This window comes from Perognathus longimembris, chromosome 1 (assembly GCF_023159225.1).
Source record: "Perognathus longimembris pacificus isolate PPM17 chromosome 1, ASM2315922v1, whole genome shotgun sequence".
NCBI lineage: Eukaryota > Metazoa > Chordata > Mammalia > Rodentia > Heteromyidae > Perognathus > Perognathus longimembris.
The window spans coordinates 134,834,293-134,854,180 of record NC_063161.1 but is presented as its reverse complement, the minus strand read 5'-3'; the positions used below and the strand labels follow the sequence as shown (position 1 = coordinate 134,854,180).

At 38.7% G+C, this 19,888-nt stretch overlaps 1 protein-coding gene across 2 annotated transcripts in view; it reads left to right on the top strand.

Annotated features, from left to right (window-relative positions):
- The window catches only part of Erp44 (endoplasmic reticulum protein 44), a 61,880-nt gene extending 43,650 nt beyond the window's left edge, over positions 1 to 18,230 (top strand). For both annotated transcript variants that reach the window (XM_048338129.1, XM_048338138.1), the window contains 5 exons: positions 538 to 654; positions 854 to 965; positions 1,883 to 2,024; positions 14,360 to 14,462; positions 17,644 to 18,230. In XM_048338129.1, the coding sequence (XP_048194086.1) occupies positions 538 to 654; positions 854 to 965; positions 1,883 to 2,024; positions 14,360 to 14,462; positions 17,644 to 17,745 (576 nt within the window). In that variant the 3' untranslated portion in view covers positions 17,746 to 18,230. The remainder of the gene's footprint in view (positions 1 to 537; positions 655 to 853; positions 966 to 1,882; positions 2,025 to 14,359; positions 14,463 to 17,643) is intronic.
- Positions 18,231 to 19,888: the final 1,658 nt, after the last annotated feature.

Genomic DNA, 19,888 nt, shown 5'->3' with positions numbered 1-19,888 from the left:
AGTAAAAATAAGGAATGTTAGTAATAGGATTTGGGATGTAGGATCATTGGGAGTACTAAGTGAATCAACATGTAGAAAGTACCTACTGCAGGCCCACTTCTTAAATACTAATCACGAGTAAATGCAAAAACAAATCTGTAAGTAGTTAATATATTATAGATCACATGACAGATCTATATAGCATCTTGTCAGTTTCCAAGTTTTTTCAGTTGTTTTTTTCGATGAGAAGGAAAAGTTTATTCATTTGGATAATTACTCTTTTCACATTCCTGCCTGCGAGTGGTGAACATACTAATAATTGTTCTGAATACAAAGAAAGAAAGGCTTATATGTCACAGACTGAGTTATCAAATTCCTCTTAATCACAGTTGACTTTTTTTTTTCCAGTGTCTTTGGCCTTCTTCCTTATAAGTTTCATTTTTTATGTTTTTAAAATATCTTCTGTGGAGTTTATGGATTTGTAGACAGATTTTAAGATGTGCTTTTGCCAGCACAGATTAGATTTGCTTAATTATTTTCTCTGTTTTTATTGGATAGCGTTCTGCTCCAGACATGGTGTACTTGGGATCTATGACAAATTTTGACCTGACTTACAATTGGATTCAAGATAAATGTGTTCCACTTGTCCGAGAAATAACATTTGAAAATGGAGAGGTATGCATTAGAGTGCCTGGGGTGGAGAGGAGAGTGAATTTATTCTTCTGTCAGGCTAATACACTTACACCATTAACCCTTTTCTTCCTGGGATCTTGCAACTATGGCATTACATGGGTTTATTCAGTTGTTCATACCTGAAAAATAACTAGGACTGAACAGAGAGACCAATAAATTCTTAGTGAATTCTTCTCTGCAGGAATTGACAGAAGAAGGACTGCCTTTTCTCATACTCTTCCACATGAAAGAGGATACGGAAAGTTTAGACATATTCCAGAATGAAGTGGCCCGGCAGTTGATAAGTGAAAAAGGTAGACAGGTTAAGGTGTTTATTTTCACTCTTCCTTGCTCTGCTTTTCCCTTCCTCTTTCCTCCATCACATTCACATCCCCATAAGCATATTTGGGCTAAAAATTTAACAGGGGTGAGGAAACATTGGTAGATATTTAATATAAAGAAGTGTGAGGGTTTTGTTGTTGTTTTGCTTGCTTTCTGTATGCCTGTTTTAGAGAAAAAAAAGTCAAATAACATGAAAAGTAGGATCATGAGTGAATAATATATGATGTTACAGCACTTTGTCCCAACACCTTAATGCCTGTGTGACACCTTACATTCCCAAAGGTTCATATTTATTTCTTATTTCTTAGTGATTAAATGAGAATTTCTCTGGAATATGAGGCATTAACAGCTTCCCCTCTCTCCGTTAGGGAAGCAAGTCAATCAAAATCAGCCTTCAGCGTCATATAGAGCTTCCATTTTAGTCATTTATTAAGAAGGTGTTCATTTAGTAAGAAGATGGTTTCACTGAAACAGCTTATATATTGGTTTGAGGAACTCACAGCCCAAAATATGGGTAATATACAGAGCATATGATTACCCATTAAAATAAATCCACTATAGCATTTGAATCTGAGTTTTGTTATAATTCCCAAGGAAATTATATTCTGCCTTGAGAAAATCTTACCTCTTTTAAGTAACTGTTATATCATTTAGGTTGTAGTTTTATCTGATCTATATTACTGTAAAGAATGTTGGTGGTGGGGCTGGGAATGTGGCCTAGTGGTAGAGTATACATGAAGCCCTGGGTTCGATTCCTCAGTACCACATATATAGGGGGAAAAAAAGAATGTTGGTGGTTTTTATTTATTATTTTATTTTTGTGAGTTTACAATCTTAATACAGTCATGAAAATTCTAATGTACTTCTTAACATTCTGCTTCTCCCAAAGGTACAATAAACTTTTTGCATGCAGATTGTGACAAATTTAGACATCCTCTTCTGCATATACAGAAAACTCCAGCAGATTGCCCTGTAATAGCTATTGACAGCTTTAGACATATGTATGTTTTTGGAGACTTTAAGGATGTATTGTAAGTATTCATTTTGCTTTTTAAAAAACACAATTGAATTTAAATAATTGTTTGAACATTTCAGTCCTAGGTTATGAAAGTAATATTTGTTGATTGGATAGAAGGATTTGAATGATTTCTATTTCTTTTCACAATACAGTGTGGTGTAACTGAGAATTATTGTATATCCATGTAGAAGTACCACTTAGGTGGTTGAATGGTGGGTGACTAATGCTTAGGAATCAATCTCTGGGGAAAAATTGGTCTATGTGAAGTTAAATGCTAACTTCTTCATTGAGTTTGGTCTTTGCATCATGGAAAATAAAACCTAAGTTAGGTTAAAGAATTGCTGGAATTATTGCTGTTCCCTTGTGATTTCATGTAGTAAAAACATTAAGAGGATATATACATGACCCAGAATTTTGTGGTTACTATGCATTTCTAATGGCATGCATAGCTAGAACATTTCCAAGAACAATTAAGCTTCCTAACTCTATTTTCAGATATTTATAGCATTAATAAATGTGTAGGCCTTGTAACTATTATAGATATTAAAGAGATGTTAAGTACAATGATTTAAAGTGGAGGTATTTTTTAATATTTGAACTTTTTTTTTTTGCCTATCCTGGGGCCCTGAGCACCATCCCTGGCTTTTTCTCAAGGCTAGCACTCTGCCACTTGAACCACAGTGCCACTTCTGGCTGTTTCCTATATATGTGGTGCTGGGGAATCGAACCCAGGGCTTCATGTATACGAGGCAAGCTCTCTTGCCACTAGGCCATATTCCCAGCCCAACATTTGAACATTTAAAGTTCTATCAAGAGTAAACTGCCTCACATACTTGTAAATATTTTGGTGGTTTGATTGTTTTATAGAAAGTTTTCAGGGGCTGGGGATATGGCCTAGTGGCAAGAGAGCTTGCCTCTTATACATGAAGCCCTCGGTTTGATTCCCCAGCACCACATATACAGAAAATGGCCAGAAGTGGCGCTGTGCTTCAAGTGGCAGAGTGCTAGCCTTGAGCATAAAAAAAGAAGGCAGGGACAGTGCTCAGGCCCTGAGTCCAAGGCCCAGGACTGGCAAAAATAAAAAATAAAAAAATAATAATAATAGAAAGTTTTCAGTACCAAAACTAGAGTGTATGCATAGATCTGATTCCTGCCGGTCATTTAACTTCATTGTTCTCCTTTCTTCGTGTCTAAAACGTAATTAATGGTACCATCTTCCTCATGAGATTTGTATGAAAATAAATGAGATATGTGGTGATCTAAACCATAAAATTGTAACAAATCTTAGTTGTTTTCCTTCACCTAAACTCAGCGATGATGGTTGTGTTAAAAACCGTAAAGTATGTTAGATTTTAGTTCTTACTTTATGTATGCTGATAGAATTTAGCCTCTTAATTCATTAAATACTTATCTAGCTCTTTTAAGTGAAGGCCATCATGCTAGGAATCAGTTGTTAAAAATATACCAAGACTGGAGGGCTGGGGATATAGCCTAGTGGCAAGAGTGCCTGCCTCGGATACAAGAGGCCCTAGGTTCGATTCCCCAGCACCACATATACAGAAAACGGCCAGAAGCGGCGCTGTGGCTCAAGTGGCAGAGTGCTAGCCTTGAGCGGGAAGAAGCCAGGGACAGTGCTCAGGCCCTGAGTCCAAGGCCCAGGACTGGCCAAAAAAATATATATATATATATATATATACCAAGACTGGAGCCTTTGGAGCCTGGGACTGGCCTCATACGAAGACAACAGCTGTAGAACCAGTGTCTGCTAGGGTTTGTGCTGGGTTGGAACATGGATCCTGTGGTCTGGCCTGGAAGCTGAGCGTACACAGGTGCCAGAGTAGAGGTTAGGTCTATAGCAGTAGCCTGTGTCCCAGAGCACAGTAAAACCTGGGTCTGCAGGGGCATTCCTGGAGCCCAGTTCCATAGATGCTGGTCCAATTTTAAGGTTTGTTGCAATGAGTATTGATGTAGGAGTCAGCCTATTGCTAGGGCCATTTCACACCCACTGGGGTGTTCTGGCACTAGGGCTGTTCTGGAAACAGTCTTCTGGGTAACTTGGAAGCTGGGGCTGAGTGTTAGAGCAGGTTTGGAGTCTCAGTGTTCGAGTACAATACGGAGCTTGGAGCTTCAGAGACTGGCCTGGTTCTGGACAGGCCTGGAGTCTGTATTTGCACTGAAGTAAGACCCTGATTCTTCACAAGTACAGGTTTCAAAGTGTCAAGAAATATAAAAACAACAACAACAACAACTAAAAAGACACAATTATCTCCCAAATATTTCCCAGGAAATTGCCCACAAAAATTCAAAGTAGCCATGCTGGTGGCTCACGCCTATAACTAGCTTCTCAGGAGGCAGAGATCTGAGGATTACAGTTCAAAGCCAGCCCTGGAAGGGAATTCCATGAGATTCTTATCTTCTGTATACTACTCAGAAAAAGCTAGAAATAGTGCTGTGGCTCAAGTGGTAGAGCACAGAGAGGCTCCTGGACAGAGCCCATACCCTGAGTTCAAGCCCCAGGATCAGCAAAAAGAAAGAATTCAAAGTAATATTTTAAGGAAGCTCTGTGAATTTTAAGAAAATATTGAGAAATAATCAAGTCAAGAAAACAATAATAAAGTCAGAGTGAAAATCAAATGGGGACTTGAAAAACAAAAGAAAATCAACTGAAAATTAAAATCAACTAGAGTTAATTTTTGGAAAGATTAAGTGGAAGAGGCTTTAGCCTAGACAAGATGGAAAGAGCAGTCATTAGAAATATATTTAAGAAATAGGAAGGATAAGAGAACATGCCAACAAATTGATGACTTGGAAGAATTGGACAAATTCCTGGATCCACAGACCACACACCAAGGCTGAATGATGAAGAAATAGAACATTTTAATATATCAATAATAAGGAGACTGAGTCAGTGCTGAGAAATCTCCCATTAGAAGAAAACAAGTAAGGCCTCTAGTTTCACTGCTGAATTCTACCAAAAATTTAAAGAACTGATAGAAGTTCTTTTCAAACTCTTCCAAAGAAACTGAAAAAAGGAGGGCATTTCTCATTTTATAAGGTCAACATTACCCTGATAACACAGCCAAACAAGGATACTGCAAGAGGGCTGGGAATATGGCCTAGTGGCAAGAGTGCTTGCCTCCTTACACATGAAGCTCTCGGTTCGATTCCCCAGCACCACACATATGGAAAACGGCCAGAAGGGGCGCTGTGGTTCAGGTGGCAGAGTGCTAGCCTTGAGCAGGAAGAAGCCAGGGAAGGTGCTCAGGCCCTGAACCCAAGGCCCAGGACTGGCCAAAAAAAAAAAAAAGGATACTGCAAGAAAAAAGTTACAGGGTGATCATCTTTGATGAACATAGATGAAAAAATTCTGTACTGAATAAATAGCAGCAAACTAGAGAGCCCAGATACAAACCTGCTCATTATGGTCAATTAAGTTTCAGCTCAGGTGCCAAGAAATAGCAGTGGGGAGAAAGTCAGTTTGTTCAATACAGTGCTGAGAAAGTAGGGGGTAACAAGGTATTCACATGCCAAAGAATGAAATTAGACTCTTACACCATAGGCAAACATCAACTCAAAATGGAATAAACATAAGATCTGAAACTGAAAAAAAAAATAGAAAGGGAAAGTTCCATGACACTAATTTGGGCATCACTTTTGGGGGGATTTAATCCCAAAAGTACAAGCAACAAAAACAAAAATAGACAAATGAGATTACATCAAATCCCAAAGACTTTATACAGCAAAAGAAACAGCCTGATGTAAAAGTAATGGGCAAAGTTCTGAATAAACAATTCTCAAAGCCTTATGAATAGCCTATAGATATATGAAAAAGTTCTCAGAACCAATAATCACCAGAGAAATGCAAATTAAAGCCATGAGGAGACACAATTAACTTTTAGGATGACTGGTCTCAAAAGATAACAAATATTAGTGAGAATAGGGAGCCCAGGCTCCCTATGGGTGGCAATACTATTGTGGTAAACAAGATGGATGTTCTGCAAATGACTAAAATATACCTCCCACTGCTGATCATATCCAAAGGAAATGAAGTCAGTATGTCAAATGTTATCTGTTCTCCCATGTTTATAGCTGTATTATTCTCACTTGCCAAAATATGAAATCACCTAAGTGTCCATCAGCTGACAAATGGATAAAGAAATCATGTATATAAACCTTATGGATACTATTCAGCCTTCATGAAGAAGGAAATCCTGTAATTACAATGACATAGATGAACTTGGAGGGCATTAAGTGAAATATGCCAGGCAAGGAAGACATATAAGTGAGGATGGCAAGAAGTTGAGCTCATAGAGAGTAGAATGGTATGGTTCCCCTGGTGGGGAAGCATAGAAGAAGGAACATGTGCAGAGGACTGAGGAGACTAGTCAAAGCAAAGCCAGAAAAGAGTGATAATCCTGGTAACGAAGGGCATGAGTGAGCAGCTCAAGCAGAAAGGGTGCTCACCTGGAAGAAAAAAGTGTCTGATAGATTGATGAAATCTAACATTGAATTGGAAAGTGATGGTGGCCTAAATTTTACAAGAAGCTTGTCTCTAAAGGGAAAAAAAAATCGGGGAGAGGTAACTCTAGAGAGACACAGATGGCACAGTTTCCACCCTTCCCCATCCCCCTAGTGTGGAAAAAACTAAATATGATTCAGTGCTTGTGGGATCAAGTCAGATTGCTTCAGGAAGTGTTGAAAAGGGGCCTAATTGATAAAGCAACAAAATAAGGAACACAGGGGAATGAGAAGTGCTAGCCTTCTTTAGTGAGAAGGGAGGAAGAGCACAGCATTTCTCTGGGGTTGTTTGGGGCTTCTTGTGTAACAGCTACTGATTGTCATTTTGCACTAGCAGGCCAGATCTCCTGCTGAGAGGAAGTCAGGAAGAGTTGAGAGGGCAGGATTATATTGGATTTTAAAAGGAAGAGCAAGAAGGGGGAGCACAGAAACGGTGGGATGGAGAGTGAAGCAACTCAGCAATGAAACCCACTGTTGGAAATTAACTATACAATTTTGGGGTCAGGGAAGTCAGGAGGAAAAAATTGGGAGAATGAAAAGGAAGTGCCGCTCACTGTTCCAAAGGAAATTTACTCATCTGAATTGCATAACTGTAACCCCTCTGTACATCACAATGAAATTTATAAATGAATAACTATTTTAAAAAATATAAAGGAAGAGCAATTATAACCAGTAGACCAGGCTCCAAACATTTAGGAGCTTTTAAAGCAAAAGGAATGCATACAGTTCCCTTAGCAAGAGTATGGGCATTGACCCTTGGGGCTACAGAAGGCTGTCTTAAGTAACTGGATGTCTTCTTCTTCCTCTAATGATTTCAGAGGTGGTTTTTTTTTTTTTCTTTCTTTTTTTGCCTAAAGCTACAAGGTCAAGCTGAAGGGATGAGGTTTTTGGGAAAGAGAGAGGTTTTCATGGCTGGGTGTGCTAAAAGAACTTATTTATAGGTAGAATGTCTGCTTGGCACTGAGATGCTAACTAACCCATGTGTCATTTATATGAAGTATATCTTCATTTTCCTGCCTTGTGTAGTGTGAATAAATCTGAAAGGTTGTTGTTGTTTTACTTTTCTATATTAAGAACCTTAAGACGCTAATTATGAAGTCTCAAATTATTTGTGGAAATCAAGAAGATGCTAGCTCAGGTTGGTCTTATCCAGTGAGCAACCTAACGCTGTGCAACTTTGGATTGTATTCTTGGGAATAGTACTCATCAAGGATATCCCCTTAAGGAATTCCAACTTGGCTTCATAATTTTCTCCTGTGATTCTCAAGTCAGATTCAAAACACTAATACTTTGAACCTCACTTAATGTCTGCCCCCCAGGAAACCCAAGCTAGCACAAGTGGCCATGTTCTCTGTCACTTGACTCAGCCCATTGACTCCCCAGCCATGGTGTACTGGATGAGGAAATGGGTTGTTGCCCAAGTGGTACAACACAAAAACAAAAACCAAAGCTGAGTCAATAAAATTCTCCAGAGGGATCTATATTGGGACATGATCCTTATCCATTCTATAAGTGTTTAGTTCTTTGATAAGTTCTATATAAGTGACTATTTGAAGCTTTTTGAATAAATTTTAAGATATTTCTCCTTTAGGTTCATGGTTCTTCTTGTAGTCACTGTTCCATCTAACTTTTTTTTCTCTTTTTTTTATTATGAAGAGGCACATGCTGAATCTATATGAATAGATGTTAATGTTAAAAATCAAATAAAATAAGCAGCAAGTGAATCTGACATATTTAATGGCTTATATAATTGTTATTGTGCTGCATGCTAATTAAGGCTTAAATGATAAGCAGTTTTCATAAATTACTATAATTACTCTTACTTTTACTTAGTAACTCAGCATATCTGGGGTCATCTGGAGGAAGCAGTAATTGCAGTGAGAGAGAAATAGCTGATTTATTAAGGGTCACACCCTGCCCATGCCAGAGGGTGGGCATTAGGAGGTAGAAGCTACCAATCTTTTGTTTACTTCTTACTTATTTCAGAGAAACTTGGAGTTTTAGTGAAGTAAAAAAGCTTGATGGTCACCAACTAATTAGTGCCAAGTTAAGATTTCACTCAGAATATATTGAACACCAAAGCCCTATCTCCCATTACTTTTATGACATCAGTGACATTTTTAGTACCTATAAAAAGCAGTATAAAATCAGTGTGGAAGATGTTTGAAGAGCTAGTACTTTTAAAGCTCTAATAGTATCATTCATAGAAGAAAGTTTTCAATTTGATGAAGACCCAGTTTATCAATTTATCCCCAAGCTAGATCACAGCTTTGTGAATGCTTGTTTTATCCTATTGTTTGGTCCATTGATCTAAAGAAAGAGGTGTTAGATGGAGATAATGGAGAATGGAGGTAATTTCAGAATTTAGGACAGCTCTAGAAATGCTGTGTAGCTCTGAAAGAATAAATGATACCATTTAGTATAAGACTTTTGAAGGACTTTCACAGAAGATAACATCTCTAAAATGGTGCCAGTGGTTCCTTTTCCTAAGAGTGCTTAGCTGTCTTTGGAGTTCGAAGTGGCAAGGGAGAAAACAGCTACAGAACCAATTTGGGTGATTCTCAAGTTTTTTGTTACCATCAGAACCATCCCTCAAGTAGAGTGAGTTACTGTTGATAATGACTTCCCAGTTTGGGGCCCAACTCATCTCTACCACATCATAGAAAGTCACAGTCCCTGAAACTACTGAGTATGGGGATATTTTCCTGCTGATTGGGTGTATTACTGGTAGGGTAAGCAAATAGGCAGTGGGAGCAAACTTTAATGATGTGATAAAACATGGGTATCTCAATGCAGCTGTTAGCCTACCTTCTTGTTCTCAAAGAACCAGGACTCAGATGGAATTACAGAGAACTCAGAAGGGTTAGTTAAGGCAAAACAAAGTCAGGTTACCATTAAAGTCTTTGTGTGTGTGTGTGTGCTATGTGTGTGCGCGTACCAGCTCTGGGGCTTCTTGAACTCAGGGCCTGAATACCATTGCTCAGCTTTTTTTTCAGCACAAGGCTAGTGATCTATCACTTGAGCCACAGCTCTACTTCTAGTTTTTGATGGTTAAGTAGAGATAAGAGTCTCACAGTCTTTCCTGCCCAGGCTTGCTTCGAACCACAATTCTCAGTTCTCAGCCACCTGAGTAGGCTAAGTTTACAGGCATGAGCCACCTGCTCTCAGCTCATTAGGATCTATTTTAACTGAGAGCCTGGTTTTTTGTTCATCATTATCTCAGTGACTCTTTTTTCTCTGATATGAGACAGCTCTTTTTTTTTTTTTTTGCCAGTCCTGGGCCTTGAACTCAGGGCCTGAGCACTGTCCCTGGCTTCCTTTTGCTCTAGGCTAGCACTTTGCCACTTGAGCCACAGTGCCACTTCTGGTCATTTTCTGTATATGTGGTGCTAGGGAATCGAACCCAGGGCTTCATGTATACGAGGCAAGCACTCTTGCCACTAGGCCATATTCTTAGCCCCATGAGACAGCTTTTATTAGGGTCACAGCTGTTGTGACCTGGAGCTACAGAGGCACTGGAATATCAAAAGCCAAAAGAAAAATTAATGAATTGGTCTTCATCAACTTGAAAACTTTCTTCTGAGACTGATAGTGTTAGGTTGTAAAAATGATAAACAGGCGGCAGGTAAGCACAGGCGGAAGGTGTCCAGCATCATCAGTCCTTAGAGGAATGCAAATTCAGACCACATGATACTATTCTATATCTTTAGATGACTACCTGGGTTAGGTAATAAACTAGATGTTTGTGAGAATGTATAGCAACTGTGACTCTTGAACATTACTAGTGGGACCATAAAATTATACAGCCACTTTGGAAAAAAGTTTGACAATTTCTGTACAAGTTACAGGTACACTTACCATCTGTCTCAGTATTTGTTCTTGAGAAATAAAGTTCACACACAAATGCATGTAGTAGCTTTGTTCATGATGGCCAAAGCTTGCCTCCCCTCCTTCCTTTCCTTCTTTCCCTCCCTCTCTCCCTTTTTCCCTTCTTCCCTTTTTTTTTTTTTTTGGCAGTGCTGAAATTTGAACTCAAGGCTTCATACTCAAGTGCTATCACTTGAGTCACGTCTCCAGCGCACTTTGCTTTAGTTGTTGTTTGTATAGGTTGTCAATCTTTTTGTCTGGGGCTGGCCTTAGACTGAGAGTCTCTTAAGGCCTTCTGCATAGCTGGGGTTACAACTGTGTTTCACCACACTGAGCTTCCTGGTCATAGATAGGATCTTGATAACTTTTTTGCATCAGATAGTCTCAAATCTCTGTTCTCCCAATCTTTGCCTCATGACTAGTCACCAAAATCATGAAAGAACTCAAATGTCCTTGAATAAATAAACTGATGGGTTTTTGTGTCTGTCTGTGGAACACTTTTCAGCAACAAATAGAAATGAATAGCACATTGTATGCTAAGAGAAGAATATCCATTCTCATGATTACATGTTGTGTAATCGCATGTGTTTGACATTACAAGCTAGTTAAGAAATCAGTGGTTGCCAGAGGTTAGAGGAAGTTGGCCTTTGAGGGTACATCAGTATAGAGGTGGTAGCAGCAGGCTATGCATATGTTAGAACTTGTGGAACTTAAGCCTAAAAGCAGTAGATTATACTGTGTAAGGATTTATTTTCATAATAAAGAGTTCTTACCTTGTATGTATTTGCCAAAGTGTATGACACATCTTACATTTGTACATTTCCTATGTCTAAATTTTGCCCCCAAATGGAAAATTGTAACCCCTAAATAAAGTATGCAGGATGCAAAAGAAACTTATTGATAGTCTAACTAGAAAAATTGTTCCCTGAGGGGTTCTAATTTTATAATTGGTAAGGTCTTTTTAGCAGATTGCCATGTCAACTGTTTTCTGTACAACTTACTGTTGTTGATTCACTGGTTGTTACTTCCTGGTAATGATGGGTAATTACTGGCACATGCTCAGTAAGAGCTGTACTGTTGTCTCTTTCATCAGACTACTCCTGTCTCCCTTGTCTGTGTGATTTATTCATAGCCTTTTTATCTATTAACAGGGGTGTGAGGTGATCAAGTTAGAGAAAATTTTGTCTTAAATGTTTTCTATGCATTTGTCACAGTTAAGATTTTTGAAAATTTTAGTTGTGGCAGTCCTGGGACTTAAACTCAAGGCCTGGGTGCTGCTGTCCCTGAGCTTTATTAATAAGCTCAAGGCTAGTGTTCTACCACTTGAGTCACAGCTTTACTTTTGGCTTTTTTGGTGTTTAATTGGAGATAACAGTCTCTTGGACTTTACTGTGAAGCCTGACTCTGAACCAGGATCCTTAGATCTCAGCCTCCTGAGTAGGATTACAGGCCTGAGTCACTGGTGCCTGGCTACACTTAAGATTTAATCATTCCTAAATTGTGGTGACTAGCAGATGCAATTCATTGTGTTGTGATAGTCTTTGGACCTCTAAGCAGGGCCTTTATCTTAAGTGTGTTATAGACCATTTGCATTTCTGTAGATTGAATAGATACTGCTCTGTACTTTGCAGTGGGGTGACAGTAGATGATGTCAGACTACATTTGAATTGATCTCCTCTCCATGTTTATCTCTGGTGCATGTGCAATTATTGGAGCACTGGAGAACCTTTCAGAGGTCTTCTGTCAATACTGCTACCTGACAGGCATTTGTATTTGTAAACTGTGCATTTGGCACCTGCTGGTCTCTGTTGCATTGGAGCTAGTGGGGAGCCAGAAATGGGTGGATGGTGAAGTTACTGGTTGGTACAGCTCAGTGGGAGTTATTGAAGCAAAGAAACAGCACTTCCAGGACCTCAAGTGAGGATGTAAAGAAAGACTGGTGATATTAGCACACGCCAAGCTATTCTTCATTACTAAAAATGATTGCAAAAGTCAGTCTATTTTACTCAGAGAATTAAAGTGTGACACCTATGTTTTTAACTATTGAAACAGGTACAAAAACCAAAGGGTTTATATCTATCTATCTATCTATCTATCTATCCACCAGTTTTCAAAAGTACCAAGATACAAAACAGACAACTCATGAGCAGTAGTATAAATCCAGCAGTGGAAATAAAATGCTTAGTTTCTGAAGAAATACAAATTATAATGAAGATGTCTTGTAATTACCAAAAGCATCATGTTTTGTATATAAAATTTACATAGCTTGTCACAAGTTCTTTTTAATGCAATGGTTGTATCACCTTAGCCCAAAAAATAGCTACAAAGAAACAAACCTAATAAGAAAACCTATTATACAAATCTGCTTAGCTCAATAGGGTAGATTCCACAGCCCTGTCTTTGTGCTGCAGATTTGCCCATGCATAATTAATTATGTCTGTAGAAAGTGTTGTATTGGTTTCAGGTATCAGGTTTCTGATTTGAATGTTTTGGAGATGGGAGAGTGCCTTTTCACAGTCAAGAGAATGCCTTCGGGCTATGAAGACCCCCCCAAACTAAACAAAATAATGGGAAATCTTATGGAAGTGTTTTCCTGGTGTAAACAAAAGCTTTTTCTTCCAATGTGAAGCCAGCTGGAGAAATTGCACATCTGGCTGTAGCAGCTGGGAAGATGTTTCCCCCTGTGCTGAGATTAAAAACAAAAGTCTATCCCCTGGATCAAGCAAATTCTATGAAACTGATTCTTAGTAGTAGTGAAAGCCCCTAAATTCTCTATATCTGAGAGTTAAGCCTTCAAAGGCTCTACCTGCTGGCCCTGTGTTCACATACTGGTGGAGATTCTGTGTTGCTAGTATTTTTGTTACAAGGTCTTTGTAGTGCTCTAGTTGTAAAACTCTTCCTTCCTTCCTTCTTTCCTTCCTTCCTTCCTTCCTTCCTTCCTTCCTTCCTTCCTTCCTTCCTTCCTTCCTTCCTTCCCTCCCTCCCTCCTTCCCTCCTTCCTTCCCTCCCTTCCTTCTTTCCTCTTGTCCTGGGGCTGGAACTCTGGGCCTGGACAGCTCCCTTTGCTCAAGGCTCAGGCTCTACCACTTGAGCTACTGGCCACTTCCCACTTTTTTGAATAGTTTATTGAAGATAAGAATCTTGTGGACTTTCCTGCCCCAAGCTGGCTTCAAACACAATCCTCATATCTCAGCCTCTTGAGTAGCTAGGATTACAGGCATGAGCCACCAGTGCCTGGCAAAACTATACCATTTAAAATTATTAGCCCTTCAACTCTTTTATTCTTGAGCCCTGGTAATTTCTGTGCAATTTTGCAGGACATCTATTTGTTTTTGTTTTTGCTGGCACCAAGATTTGAACTCAGAGCCTCATGCTTGCTTAGCTTGCTTGCTTGGCTGGTGGCTCTATTCCTTGAGTCACTCATCCAGCTCAATTTTTTACTGGTTAGTTGGACATGGAGTCTCAAAGACTTTCCTGATTAAGTTGGCATCGAATCATGATCCTTCAGATCTCAGCTTGAGTAGATAGGATTTATAGATGTGAGCCCTTGGTGCCTGGCTGGAACATACTTTCTGTTATTATTGTTTTTGTTTGTTTGTTTTTTAGTTTATACTTACTTTATGTTACAGAATATAAAATAAGTCTATATTATTAAAGGAAATATGTAAATGCCTACCAATAAGGATACTAAAGTAAATGGGCTCAGCATCTGATAGAATATTTGCCTCTGTTAAAATAATAACATAGGAACTTTTTCTATAAAACTAAACAGAAGTGAGTATCTAGATATCATAATTACAGCTGTGTACGAATGTTTGACATATACCTAGCTTGTAATTGTTGGTAGGATTGGTAGAATAATAGATAAAATGTTACTTTCTTACTGTTTTGTTTTCATTTGGTAAGATAGAAATTAAGTTTGTTTTAAGTTTAATCTAAATTTGTATTTGACTTTGGTTTTAGAATTCCTGGGAAACTCAAACAGTTCGTATTTGACTTACATTCTGGAAAACTGCACAGAGAATTCCATCATGGACCAGACCCCACTGATACTGCCCCAGGAGAGGTAGGACTCTTACTAGTTTTCCAGTGGAAATGCTCTGTTTCTACAGTTATAAAGAAGATCTATGGTCTCTTACATGCAGCTTAAATTTTAGCTTCTCAGTATCTTTGTTTTTCCTTTTTTTTTTTTTTTTCTTTTGCCAGTCCTGGGCTTGAGCTCAGGGCCTGAGCACTGTCTGGCTTCTTTTTGCTCAAGGCTAGCACTCTGCTACTTGAGCCACAGCACCACTTCTGGCTGTTTTCTGTATATGTGGTGCTGGGGAATTGAACCCAGGGCTTCATGTGTATGAGGCAAGCACTCTTTCCACTAAGCCATATTCCCAGCCCCTCTCACTATCTTTGTAAAGAAATTCTAACCAGACTATAGGATGTATACATACTTTGTCCTTTTCAGATACTTTCTGAAATTTTAAGGCCTTCAAGACATTTGCGAGACATTATACGATAGTTCTTTTGTTTATTTTGTTTTTTGTTTTTTGGCCAGTCCTGGGACTTGAACTAAGGGTTTGAGCACTGTTCCTGGCTTCTTTTTGCTCAAGGGTAGCACTCTACCACTTGAGCCACAGTGCCACTTTCAGTTTTTTCTGTGCATGTAGTGCTGAGGAATTGAACTCAGGGCTTCATGCATGCTAGGCAAGCACTCTACCACTAGACCACTAAGATAATCTGAGTGTGACCTGTAGAATATGGCTGGTCAAGGGTTAAATATAATTGGCTTCACATAGAAGTAGGAAATTGGAATTGGGAACAACTTAATCAGTGATGAAATTAGTGGATTCCAGTACTTGCTCAAGCCTTGTTTTGTGGCTGGAAGAGTGACCACAGTAGAGAAAGCAATGATGTGTTGTTACTTATGCTATATCGTTGTTAGGTCTTCCACAAATACAGTGTTGCTAGTGCTTTTATGCCTTATGGTTTCCATTTGAGATTTAGAGTGATTGATAATTATTTGTCCAATTTTTAATTTGCTCTTGTGTATATATAAATTCTCAAAAAGTTATTTACTTATTTATTTAATATTTAAAAATGTACTTATAAATAAACAAATATTTATTTATTGTCAGTCATGGGACTTGGGAGCTTGAACTCAGGGCCTGAGCACTGTCCCTGAGCTCTTTTGCTCAAGGCTAGCATTCTACCACTTTGAGCCACAATGCCACTTCCAGTTTTTAGGTAGTTAATTGGAGATAAGAGTCACAGCCTTTCCTGCCTGGGCTGGCTTCAAACTGCCTCCATTTGAAGCCTCCTGAGTATCTAGGATCATAAAGTGTGAGTCACTGGCATCCAGCTTCACAGTATATAGATGGATTGATAGGTATTCAAGGAGGATAGATAGGTAGAGATAGATAGATAGTTTTAAACCTTTGATAATTTTCTATTTTATTAATTATTTTACAAGTAATACAAAATTCCTTTACTAGACAGGAAATGATATATACCTGAAACTTTCCTATTTTATATGTCTAGAGCATATATCCATTATCTTATCCAAAAAAAACTTCTGTTTATGAAGGAAAAGTTAGAAAGTTGAATTCTCCTTTACCTTAAGAATCAGATTAGGTTCAGAGTCAAGAGTTCTCTGTGGGAATCTTATGGCATGCTTTACCTTGAGAGATGAGGTCAGTGTTGTCATTGATGATTAAACAACTGTAGAAGGAGACATATTAGTTACTGGCAGTTATTCCCGTGCTTGCTAATCTGTCAGATTAGGAAAAGATTTGGTTCACTCTTATTGTGTAATTGAGAAATATTTCACCTCTCCAACAGACAATGAGTAAATGCCTTGTATTTTATTTATTCACGTTTGTGTACTAATATCCCCTGTGCAGCAAATACTTTAAATGTTTATTTTATAGTAACATAATTTTAGCTTAATTATTTTAAATATATCTTACCAGAAAAAATATGTTGGAGAAGCAGAATAGAAACAGACAAGTTAAAGGGGAAGTTTGTTCACCCAGCTTTAATGTCACGGGCATGTTCTAGTATATATAGTGTGTAACACATGCGTTGGGTGCCAGGTTTGTGCAGAGGATATGGAAACGGGTGCACGCCACCTCCAGAGCAGCTCACAGTGTGGAGATAAAAGACAGACCACACTGCCTTTTCTTTAGAATTCTTGGAAGTCACTTATACTTTCCCTTAGATTGTATTTCTGTCTACTGTTGATACATAAGTAGAATATTACACGAATTAATTTTTTTCAGTATTGTATATTTTTCCTCCTTATTTCAACCAATTTTTATATAATGTCTGCCATGCAGGTAATTGATAAGCAACAGCTGGAGGTCAGGCACAGTGACTCACATCTGTTTTTTGTTGTTTTGGTTTTTTTTTGCCAGTCCTGGGGCTTGAACTCAGGGCCTGAGCACTGTCCCTGGCTTCTTTTTGCTCAAGGCTAGCACTCTACCACTTGAGCCTCAGCGCCACTTCTGGCTTTTTCTATATATATGTGGTGCTGGGGAATCAAACCCAGGGCTTCATGTATACAAGGCAAGCACTCTACCACTAGGCCATATTCCCAGCCCAAGTGACTCACATCTGTAATCCCAGCTACTCAGAAGGCACAGATTGAGGCTAGCCCAGGCTAGAGAGATCTCTAGTTAGAGAGATCTCATCTCAATGAAATAGCTGTCAGCATAGGGCTAGAGATGCCACTCAGCAGTAAGAAAACCTGTCTCTCCTAGGCATTGAGTTCAAACCCCAGTCATGAGAGGGAAGTGTTTGGGACCCACTAAGCTTGTGCAGATGGCTATGGGCTCCAGTCAGTGGCCTTGAGAAGCCTTACCCTGGACATCTCGCAAAGGACATTGAAAATGAGAAAATTAAGATCTCAAACATAACTATGTCTTGGGCAACAGTTGCTATCTTTTACTGATTAATAAACAATTATAGGGTAACCACCATTTATCTAAGATCCTTATTAAAATATTATAACTCCTTAAAATGGTTTCGTACAGGGGCTGGGAATATGGCTTAGTGGTAGAGTACTTGCCTTGCATGCATTGATTCCTCACCACCACATAAACAGAAAAGGCCGGAGTGGCTCAAGTGACAGTGTTAGCCTTGAGCAAAAAGAAGCCAGGGACAGTGCTCTGAGTCCAAGCCCTGGCCCTGAGTCCAGGACTGGCAAAAAAAAAAAAAAAAAGGATTCATACAAAGATGTTTTATTCTTTCTTTTGTAGCAAGAGCAAGACGTAGCAAGCAGTCCTCCAGAGAGTTCCTTCCAGAAGCTCGCACCCAGTGAATATAGGTATACTTTGTTGAGGGATCGAGATGAGCTTTAAAAACTTGAAAACAATTTGCAAGCCTTTCAACAGCAGCATCGACTTACATGGTGGAAATAGTAAACCTATATTTTCATAATTCTATGTGTATTTTTATTTTGAATAAACTGAAAGAAGTTTTGGGTTTTTTAATTTTTTTCTCCCCCTGACTAAAAATGCATTGTCATTTACTATTGCCTCTTTTTAAAAATCTGCTAGGGTTTAAAAGAATAATAATAATAAAAAAAAAACCCAGAGGCCTATCTTCTCTTTAAATCTTTCCTTTACAATTTTTATAAACCAAGTGAAAGGTGACATTGCCAGAAATATACCATTAATTTGCACCACTAGGGTAGAGAGAATGTAGGGTGTTTCCTGTGTAAAATGTGCTTTTCTTCCTTCTCATCTGATCATGTCTGTTGGTATTCTCATTATCGTATTCTGAAAGCTAAGGGGATATATATTCTGGATACTTGGGAAGGGAATAAATTAAAACTTTCACACTTTGCTCCGTGTTTTACTGATTGGTTGGGCATTACTTAGGAAAATTCCATAGTGGTATTTCTTGGATTCTTAATGTGCAACTTAAACATAATATGAAGAGGAGGAGAGCCATAAGCCAGAACATTTGGCAGAAATTGTCTTTATGGATTAAGAAAAAGAAAATGAAAAGTATTATTAAATTTCTGTATGTTTGTCTAAAAGAGTGGCATATGGATGGCATTTAGAACTCTAAATGAATTGAATGTAAATCTAGGAAAGGGAGATAGTAGTGGAGCAGGTGACTCATATTGAACTAGATTCCTATCATGTGACTTTGGTTTCCAAAGAGAAAAACCAACCGAGAAATTGCATTTCAATCATTGTAAACCTCCTTCTATCTATAGTCTCATTATAGCTGTAGAGATCAAGCAAAAACGATAAAGAACATGTATATTTCATTTTTTTGTCATTGTAAAATTGTTAAGGGACCCTCCCCCTCTTGCTTCCCTGATCGCCCGGGCCTGCGGTGTGTAGTCAGATGGTCCCTACCCCAGGCCTCAGTGCTGCCAGGGAGTAAAAGCAGAGGGAGAGGCCCTTCAGTGTCATATCAGGAATCCCAATGCCAGAGGACAGACAGCTTCTAAATTGGCTTTCCTCTGGGCCTGGGTGGTGCTATATATAGACCAAGGGTCATTTTATACTTGGGGTAGAAATCAATCCCAGTTTGGGGAAATATTATTTTTAAGCTTAAAAGGTTGACTTGTGCCATTATACATAGTATGTAATAAATGTAACATCTTCCAATCCTTTTAAAATAAAATGAATATTTATAATGGATATTTAATAATTGTTATTTTTAAAAAAACAGCTTATAATCCTTATTTATGCATGACTTTCTCGATAGTTCCCATAGTGTAATTCAGAATATTAAATGTTAACAAGGTGATAAGGGCATGTTTAGAATATTTTACCAGGTTGACCAGGAAAGTAGGCCAGTGCTTTCTAGAGGTTAAACACCCAGTTCTGTCCTCATTGCTTTTCATTAGTAACTGGATGTCAGAGTTGTGGTCTTCAGATGAGAAGATGGACCACATGTGAGAGAGTGGTAACACACGAGACCAGAAGCAACACATGCAGATAAAAATGGAATAAATTTGTAATCCTGTAATGAAGTTAGGAAAAGTAACCAACAGAAGTTAGCTTTCAAGTCCTGGGTTGCAGAGAGCTGGCTTGAGAGTAGTTATTAGGAAAAAGGCATCAAGGAACACACATTTGATGGGGAAGTAAAAGTGGTATTTTTTTAAGAGGAGGTGGGTATGAAGAGACATTTTCTAGCATTTGTGTATTTGGGGACTTAGGCTGCATAGACTGTGAAGCCAGTGAGGACAGAGAGGCTGAGCTTTTTTGTTTTGTTTCTGTGGGTTGCTTTTGTTTTTTTGTTTTGTTTTTTTTTGCCACTCCTAGGGCTTGAACTCAGAGCCTTGGACAGTGTCCCTGAGCTTTTGCTCAAGGTTAGCTACTCTGCCACTAAGCCACATTCCCAGGTCCTTGCTGAGCTTTTTGTCTGTATATCCAGTGCCTAAGCATGTCTGACACCTCTGTTGTCATACTCTGATGTCTGTGGAATGCGTAAGACACAAAGTAGCCGTGGGTGGCTTTGTACCCTGGCGGTGCTCAAAGC